This window comes from Elephantulus edwardii, unplaced genomic scaffold, assembly GCF_000299155.1.
Source record: "Elephantulus edwardii isolate Elephantulus edwardi_28Jun2011 unplaced genomic scaffold, EleEdw1.0 scaffold00068, whole genome shotgun sequence".
Taxonomy (NCBI): domain Eukaryota; kingdom Metazoa; phylum Chordata; class Mammalia; order Macroscelidea; family Macroscelididae; genus Elephantulus; species Elephantulus edwardii.
In genome coordinates this window covers 11,509,894-11,523,717 of record NW_006399818.1, presented here as the reverse complement: position 1 = coordinate 11,523,717, position 13,824 = coordinate 11,509,894, and the positions used below count along the sequence as shown (strand labels likewise).

Genomic DNA, 13,824 nt, shown 5'->3' with positions numbered 1-13,824 from the left:
ATGAAAAATTACTTTAATACTTGTTACTCAAAAATTACATAACATTTCGATATCTCCAAATAGAAATTTGGAGATAGTATTTGCTAGTTTTCAGATTTAATATTTTAATTTTTTATTCAGTTTCATATTTTCAGATATTAAATGCTAATGAAGACTACAAATAACGATGTCAGATGCTACCAGAAGTAGGAAAAAGAGAATGTTTTGATTTGACAATTATTTTTAGAACAATGATATACTTAGATTTAACTTTATATGTGGGTTTTTCTTATTTATAAAGTACTGGACATGCAAGAATATTTTTGCTACTTTTATTGTTTGGAAGATATTTTTTTAATTTAAAAATATTTTGTTGTGAGGAATAGAAATCACATTAGTATATCTAGATTAAAGACTGCCTAATTTATTTATCTCCTTATAGACATGAACATCTATATTACTCCCAACATTTCCAAGTGAGATAATCCGGATACCTGGTCTTAAACATTTTCCATTCTACCAGTTTTCACCCACTTGAGATGACTTGGACTGTAGCCACTATGCTGAGTACTTTCATCAGTCAGCAGTTCTCAATGAGAACTCAGTGCTTATGGTTTGATTTCTTCCCCCATTATTTTTCATTATGACTATGTATCTTGTTTTAATGTTTGAGGAATTTGTAACACGTTAGATTCCAAGGTCAGTAAGTGAAACTTTCACAGACAAGTTAACCTTAGTACATGCCCATAAAGTTGATCGCCAAACTTAGCCAAATGTTATTTATCAAATATGCATTGTAAATATCAGGATGAAATGAGAAAATAGATTTGCATGGGTCTGGCAAATCCAGCCTGAAATGCTTAACTCTGTAATAGCAAACCCATTTTTTGTTGTTGTTGTTGTTACGAAAAACACCCCATTTTATCTTCCGCCATGGCAGCCATAGAAGTGTAATAGCCATGGGTGTGTGCTACCTGCCTATGGCCATGGGCTTCAACAAGGGCCACAAAGTAACCAAGAACATGAGCAAGCCGAGGTACAGCTGCAGCCACAGACGCCTCAGCAAGCACACCAAGTTCATGCGGGACATGATCCAGTAGGTGTGTGGCTTTATACCCTACGAGCATCGGGCCATGAAGCTGCTCAGATTCTCCGAGGACAGGCGGGCCCTCAGGTTCATCAAGAAGAGGGTAGGGACACACATCTGCACCAAGAAGAAGTGAGAGGAACTCAGCAGTGTCCTGGCCACCATGAGAAAGCTGGTTGCCAAGAAGCACTGAGTGTGCCCCACTATCCCCAAAATCCTCACCCATCTGATACAGTAAAATATAGTAAGCAAAAGAAAAAGAAAGAAAAACACCACATGTTAGTCATTTTCAATGATAAATATTTAAAAAGAAAGTTTTAAAGAATCAACAGTAAGTAATTATATTACTTTATAAAGACAAAAGTTACATTACTTACTAGATAATTCAGACTTGAAATGAGTTAGGATCCAGGCATTATAATGTACATAAAAACCAATTCTTCACAAATCAAGGTCCTATACAGGAAAATTAAAAGCATATAATTATTAAAACATTTGGTTGAGATTGCAGGTTCATCCTAGAGAGGGTTAAACCAGGTTGCTCCTTGGAGGCAAGGATTCTGAAGCTTTCTCTGAAATACTTAGGACACGTTGCAAGGAGGGACCAGTCCTTAGAGAGAGACATCATACTAAGGAGGGTGGAGGGACAATGCAGAAGAGGAAGACCCTCGATGAAATGGATTGATTCAGTTACTGGGGTAATAAGGGTAGGTGTGTCAGAGACTGTAAGATTAGCACAGGATAGAGCAGAATTTAGGGCTATTGTACGTAGGGTTGCTATGAGTCTCAGGCAACTCGACAGCACATAACAACAACAACACAATGTTTCCCTAGGAAGAGACAGAACAGATTATCAAATATGACAACAAAAACTTACCAAAAGACAAAATCGGTAAATCAGACTGCATAAAAATTGCATTTGTACGTCAAAGAATTTAGAACATTTTCAGGAAACGTATTTGGTAAGGACCAGATATCCTTGATAGAACTAACATAACTTATTCACAAAAAAGACAACTCAGCTGAAAAACAATAAGCAAAAAACTTAAACAGTTCTCTGAAGAGAATATTCTTATAACCACCAGACACATGAACACATGTTTAACATGAGTAGCCATTGTTTTTAAGTGCTCGCTCCAGTTCTGACTCATGTTCATTCTCTGTACAATAAAACTAAATACTGCCTGGTCCTCCACCTCTTTTACCGCTGCATACTTAAAATCAGTGCAGCATTCACCCTGTCACTCCGTCTCATTAAAGGTTTTCTTCTTTTTCTCTGACTTTGATATTTCAAGCGTGATAAAATGGTCTATTCCATTAATATATCTAAAGTACTTAAAAAATCATATAGTCATTGCTTCAAGGAGTAGTCTGACTGTACCTTTCTTCTGGCAGTCTATTATGTATTCCATATTCTTCATCAAGACCACAATGTGAGTGCATCATCTCTTCTTTCATTTTCCTTATGTGTTATCTAGTTTCCACATAAATATGAGACAGTCAAAAGTACTATGACATAGATGAGCCATTCTGACTGAGTACTGAAAGAGATCAGTTCTGAAATGACACTTTTTGGACAATTGGTATTTAATAGAACAGTTTCTATGACATTTTAAGCATTATCCTGAGTGAAACTAGTCAATTTTACAAGGACAAATATTGTGTGCTCTCACATGAAGAAAGAAACTTATAGAAAACAAAGTTTATTAATCCTAGAGGTAAAAGGAAGAGGGGAAGGGAAAGTTTTATTACTTGGGAGACACTAAATTTATGTCACGGTGATACAGTATTTTGGAAAAGTTATATTGACCACAAAACAGAAAAATAAAATCAAATGTCATGAAATAATAAAGAAAAAAGTTGTTACAGAGTTCCAACTCATAGTGCTACTGTGTGTATGGAGCTGTGCTCCAGTAAGGTTTATAGTTGCTGAGTTCAGAAGCAGATCAGGATTTTGACCAACACATGTATGTGATCTAGAATGACTAGCCTTTCTGTAACAGCTAAGCACTTTAACTGTATCACCCAGGAACTTCAAACTTAATGTACGACAAGTCTTACAGGGAGCTCTGGTGGCTTAGTGGTAAGGATTTGTACTTTCCTTGAAAAGGCATGCAGTTCACATCCCCCAGCTGCTCCATGGGAGAAAGATGAGCAGTCTCCTCCCTTGCTATTTACTGCCTCGGAAAACCCGCTGGAGGGTCAGCTACAGTGGGTTCCAACTCGATACAAATATCAACAACAGCAACAGCTTTATTCTCACATTAATTTTACTCCACATTAATTTTTTTTTTCCAGTTGTCTTCTATTCCGGGACTAGATGATGTCACTTTTGAAGTATCTCCTGTAAGTAATAGTGTCACAAATGGACCCCAATCTGAAGCCACTTCTGTGCAATCACAGGTAAGTATTTAAGTCTCAGTAAATACAAGTGCATTTTCTTGGTTGCATGATGGATCCAAACAGCAGATTAAAAAGGAAGAAGTTTTAGAAAATTAACTGGTTTGTTATTTTTGAAGGACTTTGTAAACTTAATGATCATACCCTTGATCTTTACAGGACAAGAGAAAATGTTGAATGTATGCATTGCCATCAGGTCACTATGAAAATATTTCCTAGGTCTTGTTAGAATGTACTTTAAAATATTTTATTATAAAAATTTCCATCAAACACACACACAAAAATAGAATAATGCAACAAATGCCCACATACCCATTACCCAGATTTATAAATTACTAAGACTGGCATAATTGCTACATCTGTCTTTTCTTTTTTATTTTTCCTTGCATCTGTCTTATTTTTTGTCTGTACTGACGTGAATCCCAGATACCATGCCATTTCACCCTTGCGTAACTCCTGACGCAACTCTGACCAGTTAATGACCTTTTTCTTATATAACCAAAATGCCTTTGTAATATACAATATGATTAACAGTAATTCCTTGGTATTCTCTGGTGTAATCTCTAGACCAGTAGCTTAGGCATCACCTGTGGGCTTGTTATAAGTGAGAATCTGTGGTTCCATCTCAGCCTTACTGAGTCATAATGTGCATATTAAAAAGATCCCTAGCTGATTCCTAGGGTCTTAATATTTGAAAAGTACTGTTCTCTTAAATACTGCTTGTTTTAAAAGTTTCCTTTTTAAAACTTAATTTACTTGATTTAGTATCTAAGTAATGAAGACACTCAACATTTAGTTATTTTTTATTTATACATCCACATAAATTCAACTTCTTTATATTTGTGTTTGAAGAAATTCTTTAGAATATCTAATGGATAGATCAAAACTCTTAATTAAGAAAGGCAATCAAGTTGTGCCCTCCCAACATCTTCCTATCTTTATCAAAGACATTTCTATCTAAGAAACTTCCTATCTCTATAGAATTCTGGATTTGTATGTAGAGCTCTTTTCCCCAGATATTTTTAAGGATTATGATGGTAATGATCACGATAATAGCTAACCTTTAAAAGTGTGTATACTAAGTGCCAGGGATGATTAGATTTACTTTTCATAAGTTTATCTTCAGAGCAAGTCTGTGAAGTAAATACTCCATTATTACTCCCATTGCATAGATAAGTAGGTCAGATGAGATATGCTATGGAGTCAATTACAGCTCATTGTGACTCTAAGAACTAGTGCAGAGAGTTTCTTTTTTTAAATTTTATTTTATTGGATGATTTTTCCCCTCCCCTTCTATGTACTGTCAAATCAGATCTGACTAGCACAGGAGGAGATTGCCCCTCCTTCTCCAGTGAAGCATCTGGTGGATGTGAACTGCATGCCTTCAGGATTTCAATGCAGCTTCTTGCCACTAGGCCAGCAGAGCTCGCAGAGGGTTTCTTAAGCTACTCTTTGAGGGAGCAGATCACCAGACCTTTTCTCCTACAGAGGAACCTATGAACTCAAACCACCAAGTGCTAAATCATTATACCCAGGACTCACCTAAATGAGATAGAATTAAGTTTTTGTTTTTTTTTTTTTAATTTTTTTTAGAATTAAGTTTATAACTTGTTAAAAGTTAAACAATAAATGTAAGGGCTGGAATTTTAACTGAGGTGGTCTGCTGCCATCAATCCTTACTATTAAACACTTCATGATACTAAACACTGCACTACACAATTTAACACCACATTGTCTTCAGTGTTTGTGTTCAGCTCATTAACCATACTGAATATGCAAGAATGTAGAGGAGTTGTATATTTAGCTACACTGTATTTTAGGAATGCATCAGATGGTTATTAACAATTAAGTAGAAAATGGAATATTCATATAATTAGCCAATTACATTAATTACATTATTCATTAGAAAATTATCATAGTCACTGAAATAAATATACTGAAATATATACATATATACACATACTGAAATACATATATATATTTTTAAATATATATATATATATATACCCATATTTGTATATACACACTATACAAGAGGAAATACAGATGTTACCTACCAAAGAATAACTACTAGGCAGAGTGTAAAGAATTACCTAATAGTCTTTGATCTTTTTTTAAAATTAACAGTGTTTTGGATTTTTCTCTATTTATGCATATATCTTATATGGAGTATATATATAATACAATTAAGTATATGTATGTGTATATGTGCATACATATTCCATTTTGAAAGAATTAACAGTGTATTAGGAGAATCTTAAAACCTAAAATAATTTGGGGTATTTGTTTTTGCTTCAGAATTTTTCACTTCATTTATATTTCAGTTATTCACGGGAAACTTTTTTTTTTTAAAAAAAACCCTTTTAAAAATTACTATTTTAATGAGTTTACAGAAAGAGTGTTTTCATTCATCCTTGGTCCACATTTTACTCCCTACCCCTTTTTTTCCCCTCCACCAGTCTATTTTGCAGTGCATCTCTTGTTCCAGATTATTCTCATATAATGTCTAATCATACATTGTTGTTATTTACTGTCAAGTTGGAACCAACCCATAGCAGACCCTCCAGCAGGTTTTCAGAGACAGTTAATCGCATGGGAGGAGATTGCCCATCCTTCTCCCATGAAGCAGCTGGTGGCCTCGAACCACATGCCTTCAGGATTGCATCGTAGCTTCTTGCCACTAGGCCACCAGAGCTCCACTAATCATACATTATTTAAGGGAAAATCTTAATATCTATAATTTCCATTCCTATTTTAGAAACTATGATGATATAAAAATATTTCTTGATTTATCTGCATTTTAATAATTATTTCATTTTAGTAAAGAAATTCTTCCTAATGCTATTAGGCAAATATTGAGTAAAATAAAAAATATGTATTAGATGGCAATGAGTTGGTTTGTTCTGGAATTTTTATTATGTTGCTTTGGAGAGAAAGATTAGGTACTGTTTATGGCAATCCTTGCTTTGAACTTAGACCAGGACATGCTATCAACATCAGCAAGGTCTAGTTAACACTATGCGTATTGCCTATATTACAAAATGTTTTTTATCTAAAAAGACCATTCTTCAGTGTTGTTTCTTAGAAATAGTACTTAGTGCAAGCATACCTAGAGGATTTTGTTCCAGATCGTATTTGTCCTGGGAAGTTTTTTGTTTCCTTGTGCAAGTCACATGAATTTTTTTTTGTTTTCCTGTGCACATAAAAGTTGTGTTTACACTATAATCTATACAGTGTCCCCTAGCATTACTTAAAAAGTGATATTTCGCACAAACCTGACGTGAGCATGTGCTGTTGGAAAGATGGTACCACTAGACTTGCTTGATGTAGGGCTGCTATAGACCTTTATTTTCTGAAAAACACAATATACATGAAGCATGCCTGTTTTTCATTCTTAACCACTTTTTGGACAGTATTACCACCTACAAGTTTCATCAGTAGCTAACATTTTAAAAACAAGAAAATTTTGTTTGAGAATTATATTTCTATAAATGTTCTAGGCATTGCTGTTTAAGAAGTCATATATCCATACTTGCAAAGATCAAAATGACTTAATACATGAGAATTTCAGTCAGGTGGGTGATAAGTACCAAGGAAATCAAGCATTACCTATTAGAGGTAAGTGAAATAGCTTGATTAGCTTTATTAGAAGATAATATGGCCTCCTTAAATTGAAAGTTTATATCAGTGCTCTGTAGACAAGTAAAAAAAAATTTTTTTAGTGCCAAGAATATATATGTTTTGAAGGTCAATGTTGAGTCGATAGTGTAGTTATCTGAGGTCATATTTAAACACTTGGAAACCTATAACCCATAATGAAATTACTGGTACTCAGTTTTAGACATGTGCTTTCTTATTGAATGGTTTAGAATTATAAAGAAACATGCCTTTTAAGTAAAATGATTAACTCTTTTTGTGAATTGTCTAAAGATTTACACATAATACTCTCTACAGCAGAACAGTACCCAAGACTCTGGACCGCAGGAAAGTGAAGTAGCAGCAGAAAATATCTTAACTGTAGCCAAGGATCCAAGATATGCCAGATATCTCAAAATGGTTCAAGTGGTAAGCTAATTTGGTCTGTCTTCTCTGTCTGAGAATCCCATTTTAAATTCTTAACCCTCACAGTTTTATTGTTATCTTTATAATCAGAGAAAATTACTAAGCTCAATGGCCAAGTTCTCTACTTTTATTTTTTTCTATGCTGAATTAAAACCTTGATAATATGTAACCAGATGTCAAATATTTCTAACTCACACTGATTTCACACTTCAAATTAATATGGTTTGTAAATTTAATATGTACTTACATAATTAGGGTTTTGTGTGCTTTTTAATACTTATAAAATTACCAGTGCAAAGCTTGGATGTATCAGAAAGAGTAATAGAAGTAGACTGTTTATTTGGTAAATTAAGTGGGATATTTCCCTCATACTCGCACAAAAAATGTGGTTTTGTATTTTTGTTCTTAATATTCATCTATCAATGATTTGGTTTCTAGAAAAGAATTTACTTTTTTGACTGTGCAAAAAGAATGTTTAATAGCATGTGAGAATAGAATGCTTATTTCTCCTAAGGAATCATAGCATGATATGATATTTAAAAAATGTTTATAGTTCTGTATAACAGCACTTTTTCATCTCTTTTCATTGCTGTAGAAAGTCTTGTTTCAGTGGTTGAAGGAACTGTCTATCCATCAGTTTTTCTCTTAATCATGAAATTAAGTCACATAAAGTTGTATTATTAGACAAAGGAACTATTCATACTAAAGTATAACAGATTTATTCATGACATTATTGCCAAAATAATTTAAAACCAGTAATCCCAGAACCAGAAAACATGTTGTTATTAGGTGCTGTTGAGTTGCCTCCAGCTCATAGTAATGATGCTTTAACAGAAAACCACTTTGCCCAAGCATTGGCCATCCTCTCACCCTTTTGCTATATGTGAGCCTATTGCTGCAGTCATTATGTCAGTCTGTCTCTTTGAGGAGTTTCCCTTTTCACTGAGGAGTTTTCTTTTTCACTGACTTTCTGGTAAGCATGATGGACTCTAGGGATTGTCCCTCCTGATTATACATGTCCAGTAATTGAGATGTAGTCTCCCCATCTCTCCAAGAAATGGTGAATGCTAGAACTGAAAAAGAGAAAGAAAGCCTTCCCCCTCCTGAAGACACTGTGAATTCAGTCTTTTAGCCTCTTTAAACTGGGAGAGAAGAAATTTGTTTTGTTGAAGCCATCCACTGTCAAATTTTTGTTATAACAGCACGACTAAGAATTTTGTACAGGAAAAGTTGGATGCCGCTCTAACATGTACAGAGAATGTGGAAATGGCTTTGGAATTAGGTAGTCTAGAAGAGGTTTTGTAGCATAATACAGAGCATATTGGGATGCCAACGGAAACTTAGCAGTTTTACTCTTCCAACAACTCCTTAAGGAAAAGAGATAGACGTCTCTTCCTATAAAGGTGAACATCCTTAGAAGTCCAATGGAGCATTGCTACAGGTTGGAATCAGCTTGATCATAGTGGGTTGGATTATTAGTTAATAGTAAAAACCCATTGTAAAAAATAGTAAAAACTGTCTAGTTGGAACTGACTCACAACCTTTTCAGAGGCTGAAAATTGCGTGGGAGGAGACTACCCATCCTTTCTCCTTTGAAGTAGTTTGTGGATTTAGCTTCATGCCTTCTGGTTGACAGCACAACTCCTTACCCCCAGGCTATCAGAGCTCTCTAGTAAAAGCCTAGATTGCCTTAAAGAGAGTCTTAGTGGAATTATGGACATCAAAGGCTGTTCCAGGGAGGGCTCAGGAGGAAGTGAAGATAGGGGTACAGATGGTGAGAAGCAGCAGTAGAGAAATGGTGACAATGAAAGAGGGCGGGTGCTGGTTTTAAACATCCGAGCTGTGTTGCACACTGGGGTGCTTCCAGGCCCTTGTTAATGGAATTAGGCTTGCTGACTCACTTTACAAAGTGACAGGGCTGAGCCTCTGCACACTGTGGCTGACTGGTGCTGTATCTCTAGGCATTTACTGGAAGGACTAAAGAGCTGTTTGACACTTAGATTAAGAAACTAAGCGAAAAGGCTAAGAGGCCAAGGAACTAGGATCCAGAAGTTGAAGAGACAAAGAACAAGGGGAGTAGAACTGCCTTCATCTGAAGGAGAAGGATCATGACCTCGGTTTCAAAGGGTAGAAACACAGTTTGCTATGTCCATAGTGGCGGGGCCTTAGCAACCTAGGTTATAAAGAGCCAGATCTTCACCAGCTTGGTTCGAGAGAGTCTGGCTTCCTCTCCTGAGTGTGAGGAGGTTGTGATTATATCCACTGCCCAAAGCTGGGGAGGTGAGGCTGCCATACTCAAGGGTATGCAGGATGGGGTCTGCTTGTCCTAAGGGAATTGAGTCACCACTCAGTTGGACTAGGAGACTAGAACTCCCTTCGGCCAGGAGGGAAGAGTTGCCTTTATAGTAGGCTTGGAAGGCGAGCTCAAACCAGAGCCAAAGGACCTCAGTTTAGAACCAAGAACACCAATGTAGAACACCTAGACATTTCTCTCATTTGTAATGGAAATGGCTACGTTGTGCGTCTTAAAGCAGATAGTCTAGATTTCATGGGTTCCCAGATGAAAAGGAGATTTTAAACTTTGAGTTGACTTAGGACTTTTGCAATAATATTTTGGCATGAATGTGACTACAACTGATTGGTTATGGACCAGAGAGTGGAATGGTATGGGTTTTATTGTTTCTACCCAAGATATATGTCACTTTGAGTACACCGTGGCTCTCAATATGCTGCAGTTATCCTCTCCATTGTGATCTCCTCTAATTAGTCTATGTGTTGTAAATTCAAACTTCTGTGATGCTCATAAGGCAGAGTTAGAGGCAGTTATAATAAGGAGGCAAGATACAGTCTCCAGGATTAGGCTGTCTCTTGAGTTAGTCTCTTCTGTGATATTAAAGAGATAATGCAAGCAAGCAGACATCAGAAGGACATTTGGACCACTAAGAAAGAGGGACCAGAAGTAGAGCATATAATTTGGACCTTGGGTCCTTATTTTTAGATCCTCCTAGAACCAGGGAAAGATTGGTTATCAAATCACATGAAGATCTCTAAGGAGCACCACACCCACAGATGTTGAAAGAAGACAAGGACTTTCATCTAGTCCCTACTAGAAAGTCCTCCTAGAAAGTAAAAGCCATTCCCTAGAACTAGATTCCCTGAATTCAGATTTCAGAATGAGAACTCTGAATTCAGCTTTCTCATCTCCTAAAAATAAATGTCTATTTTTGAAAGCTACCAATTTATTGTATTTCTGTTATAGCAGCACTAGAAGACTAAGATGCTTACGATACCATTCTCATTTCAGGAGAATTCTTGTTAATCCTTCTTCCAAGACGGTTGTGTTCATTCACCATTAATTCTTGTTTAATGTGGTTCACTAGGTACCATCACCTAAAGGCATCAATAACTCTTTGATCTTCCTTCTTCCATGTCCAGCTTTTTATATGTGTATAAGATGATTGGAATACTATGAATTGGGCCAGACACCATTATATTCAAAGTGATATCTCTACAATTCAACACTTTGAAAGAATACTTTTTACAGAGGATATACCCAGTGTAATACAGTGTTTGATTTCTTGACTATTACTCTATACGGATTGATTGTGAATTTAAGCAAAATCACATTCTCAACAATTTAAGTCTTCATATATTATGAGGTTGCTTATTGCTCCAGTTGAGGTGTAATACATGCTAATGGTGATAGTTGTTGAACTTCATCAGTGAGTGCTTCTAGTAGTCTTTCAGGAAGCAGTGTGTGCAAGCATCTTCATATCATAGGCTGTTAATGTCTCCCTCCAAACTAGGTGCTTTATTTTTCTTTATACAGTCTAGCTTTTTGTATTATGTATGATTAGAGGATTCAAACCTGATGTTCAGCTTTCCCAATTTTAAGGCATTCTTTATCTCCTTGATATATTCAGATAAACCGCCTGATGATCTCTGTACAGATTGTGCATGAGTATAAGTATTCCGTAGTTTTCATCTTCACAGCTTTATCTGCAGTTTGTTATGCACTTCACAGTTGAATTCCATTATGTAGTCAATAAGATACAGTTTTAATGATCTATAAATTAGAGTCAGTTTGATTGTGAACCTTTGTGACTGCATTTTTAAAGCTAGAGTGAGGAAATCTTAAAATTGAAAGGTGCACATCAAAAGCCATCCCGCTGTTTCAAACATAAGAGAAACATCTTCAGAAGTGACTCTGGAAGGCTTTTTTATGTTAGTATTTTGACTGACACATTTAAATATGAAGGAAAAATTTAATTGCTAATGTCTATTAAGAATGTCCTGGTAAAGTTATTAAAAGATTGTCTCTCTGAATAACTGTTAGGCTCCTGACACATTCAAGAACTTAAAAACCCCTCATTTTCCTTTCAATATAAATCTATATTTACTCACACTACAAATATTTATTTAACACTTTATTTAGGATAGTAAATTGAATAGTGGCTGGATTTATTTAGCCAGCTGAGGTTTCCAAATACCACTTAAATTTATTTTTGTTATTAATTACTTGATCAAGTTTCATTGCTATTCAGACACACACATGCATTTTAATTATCCTTCAAATAGTTTTCTAATCTCACTAGGAATAAAAGCCAATATCCTTCCCAGACTCATGAGGCCTTATACGATCTAGCTCCATTTAGCTTTTTTCCATTCTGCTCCAACTCTTGTGCTGTCCTTAATGTTCTTTGAATATCTGGACAGTCTTTGTATTATTTGTATTCAGCCTTAAACACTTGTTCTTTCATATCTTCATGGTTTGCTGTGTCACTTTCTTAAAATCTATACTTAAATGGTACCTTTGCAGTAAAGCCTTTCCTGGCCACCCTGTTTAAATTGTAAAACATTTTAATCTTCTGGCCTCAATCCTTTTATTCCTTTTCTACTGTATTCTTATCTGTTCCCAACATAGTACATATTTTACATATGTTGGCTTTGTTTGTTTTCCTATTCAGGGGAAACAATTTTCCACCCCCCTCTCTTTTAACTCATGGTCGTGAGATTTATTAGGGAAACCATTTGGAGGCAGGGGGAAGGCAGAAGATACGACATAATGAAAATCTAGATTTAGTAAATAGCAGTCTTCAACCAGGTTATCAATAAGACAGAATCCCTCAGTTCAGACAGCTTCTCAGTCATTAGCAGTTAACTGTTCCTCAGTTAATCCAGGAAGTTTCTCTGTCAACAGAAAGATAACTCTGACACAAGAACCCCTGGTCCCAGGAGATATGCGGTGCTTTTTCTGCTTCTTTCCTAGTGTAGAGTTCCAATCTCAAGGAGGGACAGGAATTTTTGTGTACTGAGCTACTCCTAGTTCTTAGAACAGTACCTGGCACCTGTTATTATGAACAAAAATGCCTCTATTTTCTCTGTGCTATTTTATCTTTTTATAGGTTTTAATGAGAGATTTTTGTTTGTAAGATTTCATTTTTATGTGAGTCTGGTGGTTTTAAAATTTAGATACATCATCAAAGTACAGGTATCCAAGTCCAGTGCTACGAAATTATAATATTTAAATTAGGATTTGGAGCTTTAACATACATAGTTTAGGGAAAAAACAAAAAAACACTTTTTCCAACTAAGAGCAATTTAAAAAATGTTTTAAACTATTACATAAAAATAATTTTAGTTAAAAACATTGAAGAAAAAAAGTAATTCTTTTTTTTTATGCAGTTTTGCCACTTAATTCCTGCCCATCCTTTTGGCTTTGTGTTGCCATTTGAACAGAGGCTCATTTTTTTCAGACTGTCCTTGTTTTTAGCCCAACTTTTTTTCCAGTCTTTTGTCTCCCTCTTACCTTTGGTACTGATTGCTAAGCATTTCCATGGTTCTTGGAAGCCAAATCATCTTACTTTGTGGTCTCCTTCTCTGAGGCACATGGACTTGGCCTTCCTCTGTTATGCTAAGTAGTCAATCATTTCTCTATCTGCTTTTAATCTTCATGCATTGTAGTTCTTAAATGCGTTTAGTCATTAAAGTTGGAAGTTGTTTTCTGTTTCTTTTTACCTTACTGTTTGGGGGGTGATATTTAAGATGAACAATCCTGCAATATCCTTATATTGACATCCTAAAACTTGGAAATTTATCCAAATTAAACTTGATATTATTGTTTTGAGTATATTACGCCAGCTTGTATCCCAGAATATTATTGCTCAAGAACTTTATTTCCCTGTCCTGCATTTCACTTTCCAGTCAAATAAAACCACAAACCCTTTCTAATGTAAGTGCCATGCTTTTCCACCTCTGAGTCTAGATTTCCTTTCTCTTGATAAGTACACATTCAA

The 13,824-nt window shown here is 35.5% G+C and overlaps 1 protein-coding gene across 1 annotated transcript in view; it reads left to right on the top strand.

The window, feature by feature from the left end:
• CCDC53 (coiled-coil domain containing 53) overlaps positions 1–13,824 on the top strand; it is a 72,344-nt gene that overhangs the window by 11,052 nt on the left and 47,468 nt on the right. The window contains exons 4-5 of the mRNA XM_006888540.1: positions 3,365–3,469; positions 7,421–7,531. Coding sequence (XP_006888602.1) covers positions 3,365–3,469; positions 7,421–7,531 — 216 coding nt within the window. The remainder of the gene's footprint in view (positions 1–3,364; positions 3,470–7,420; positions 7,532–13,824) is intronic.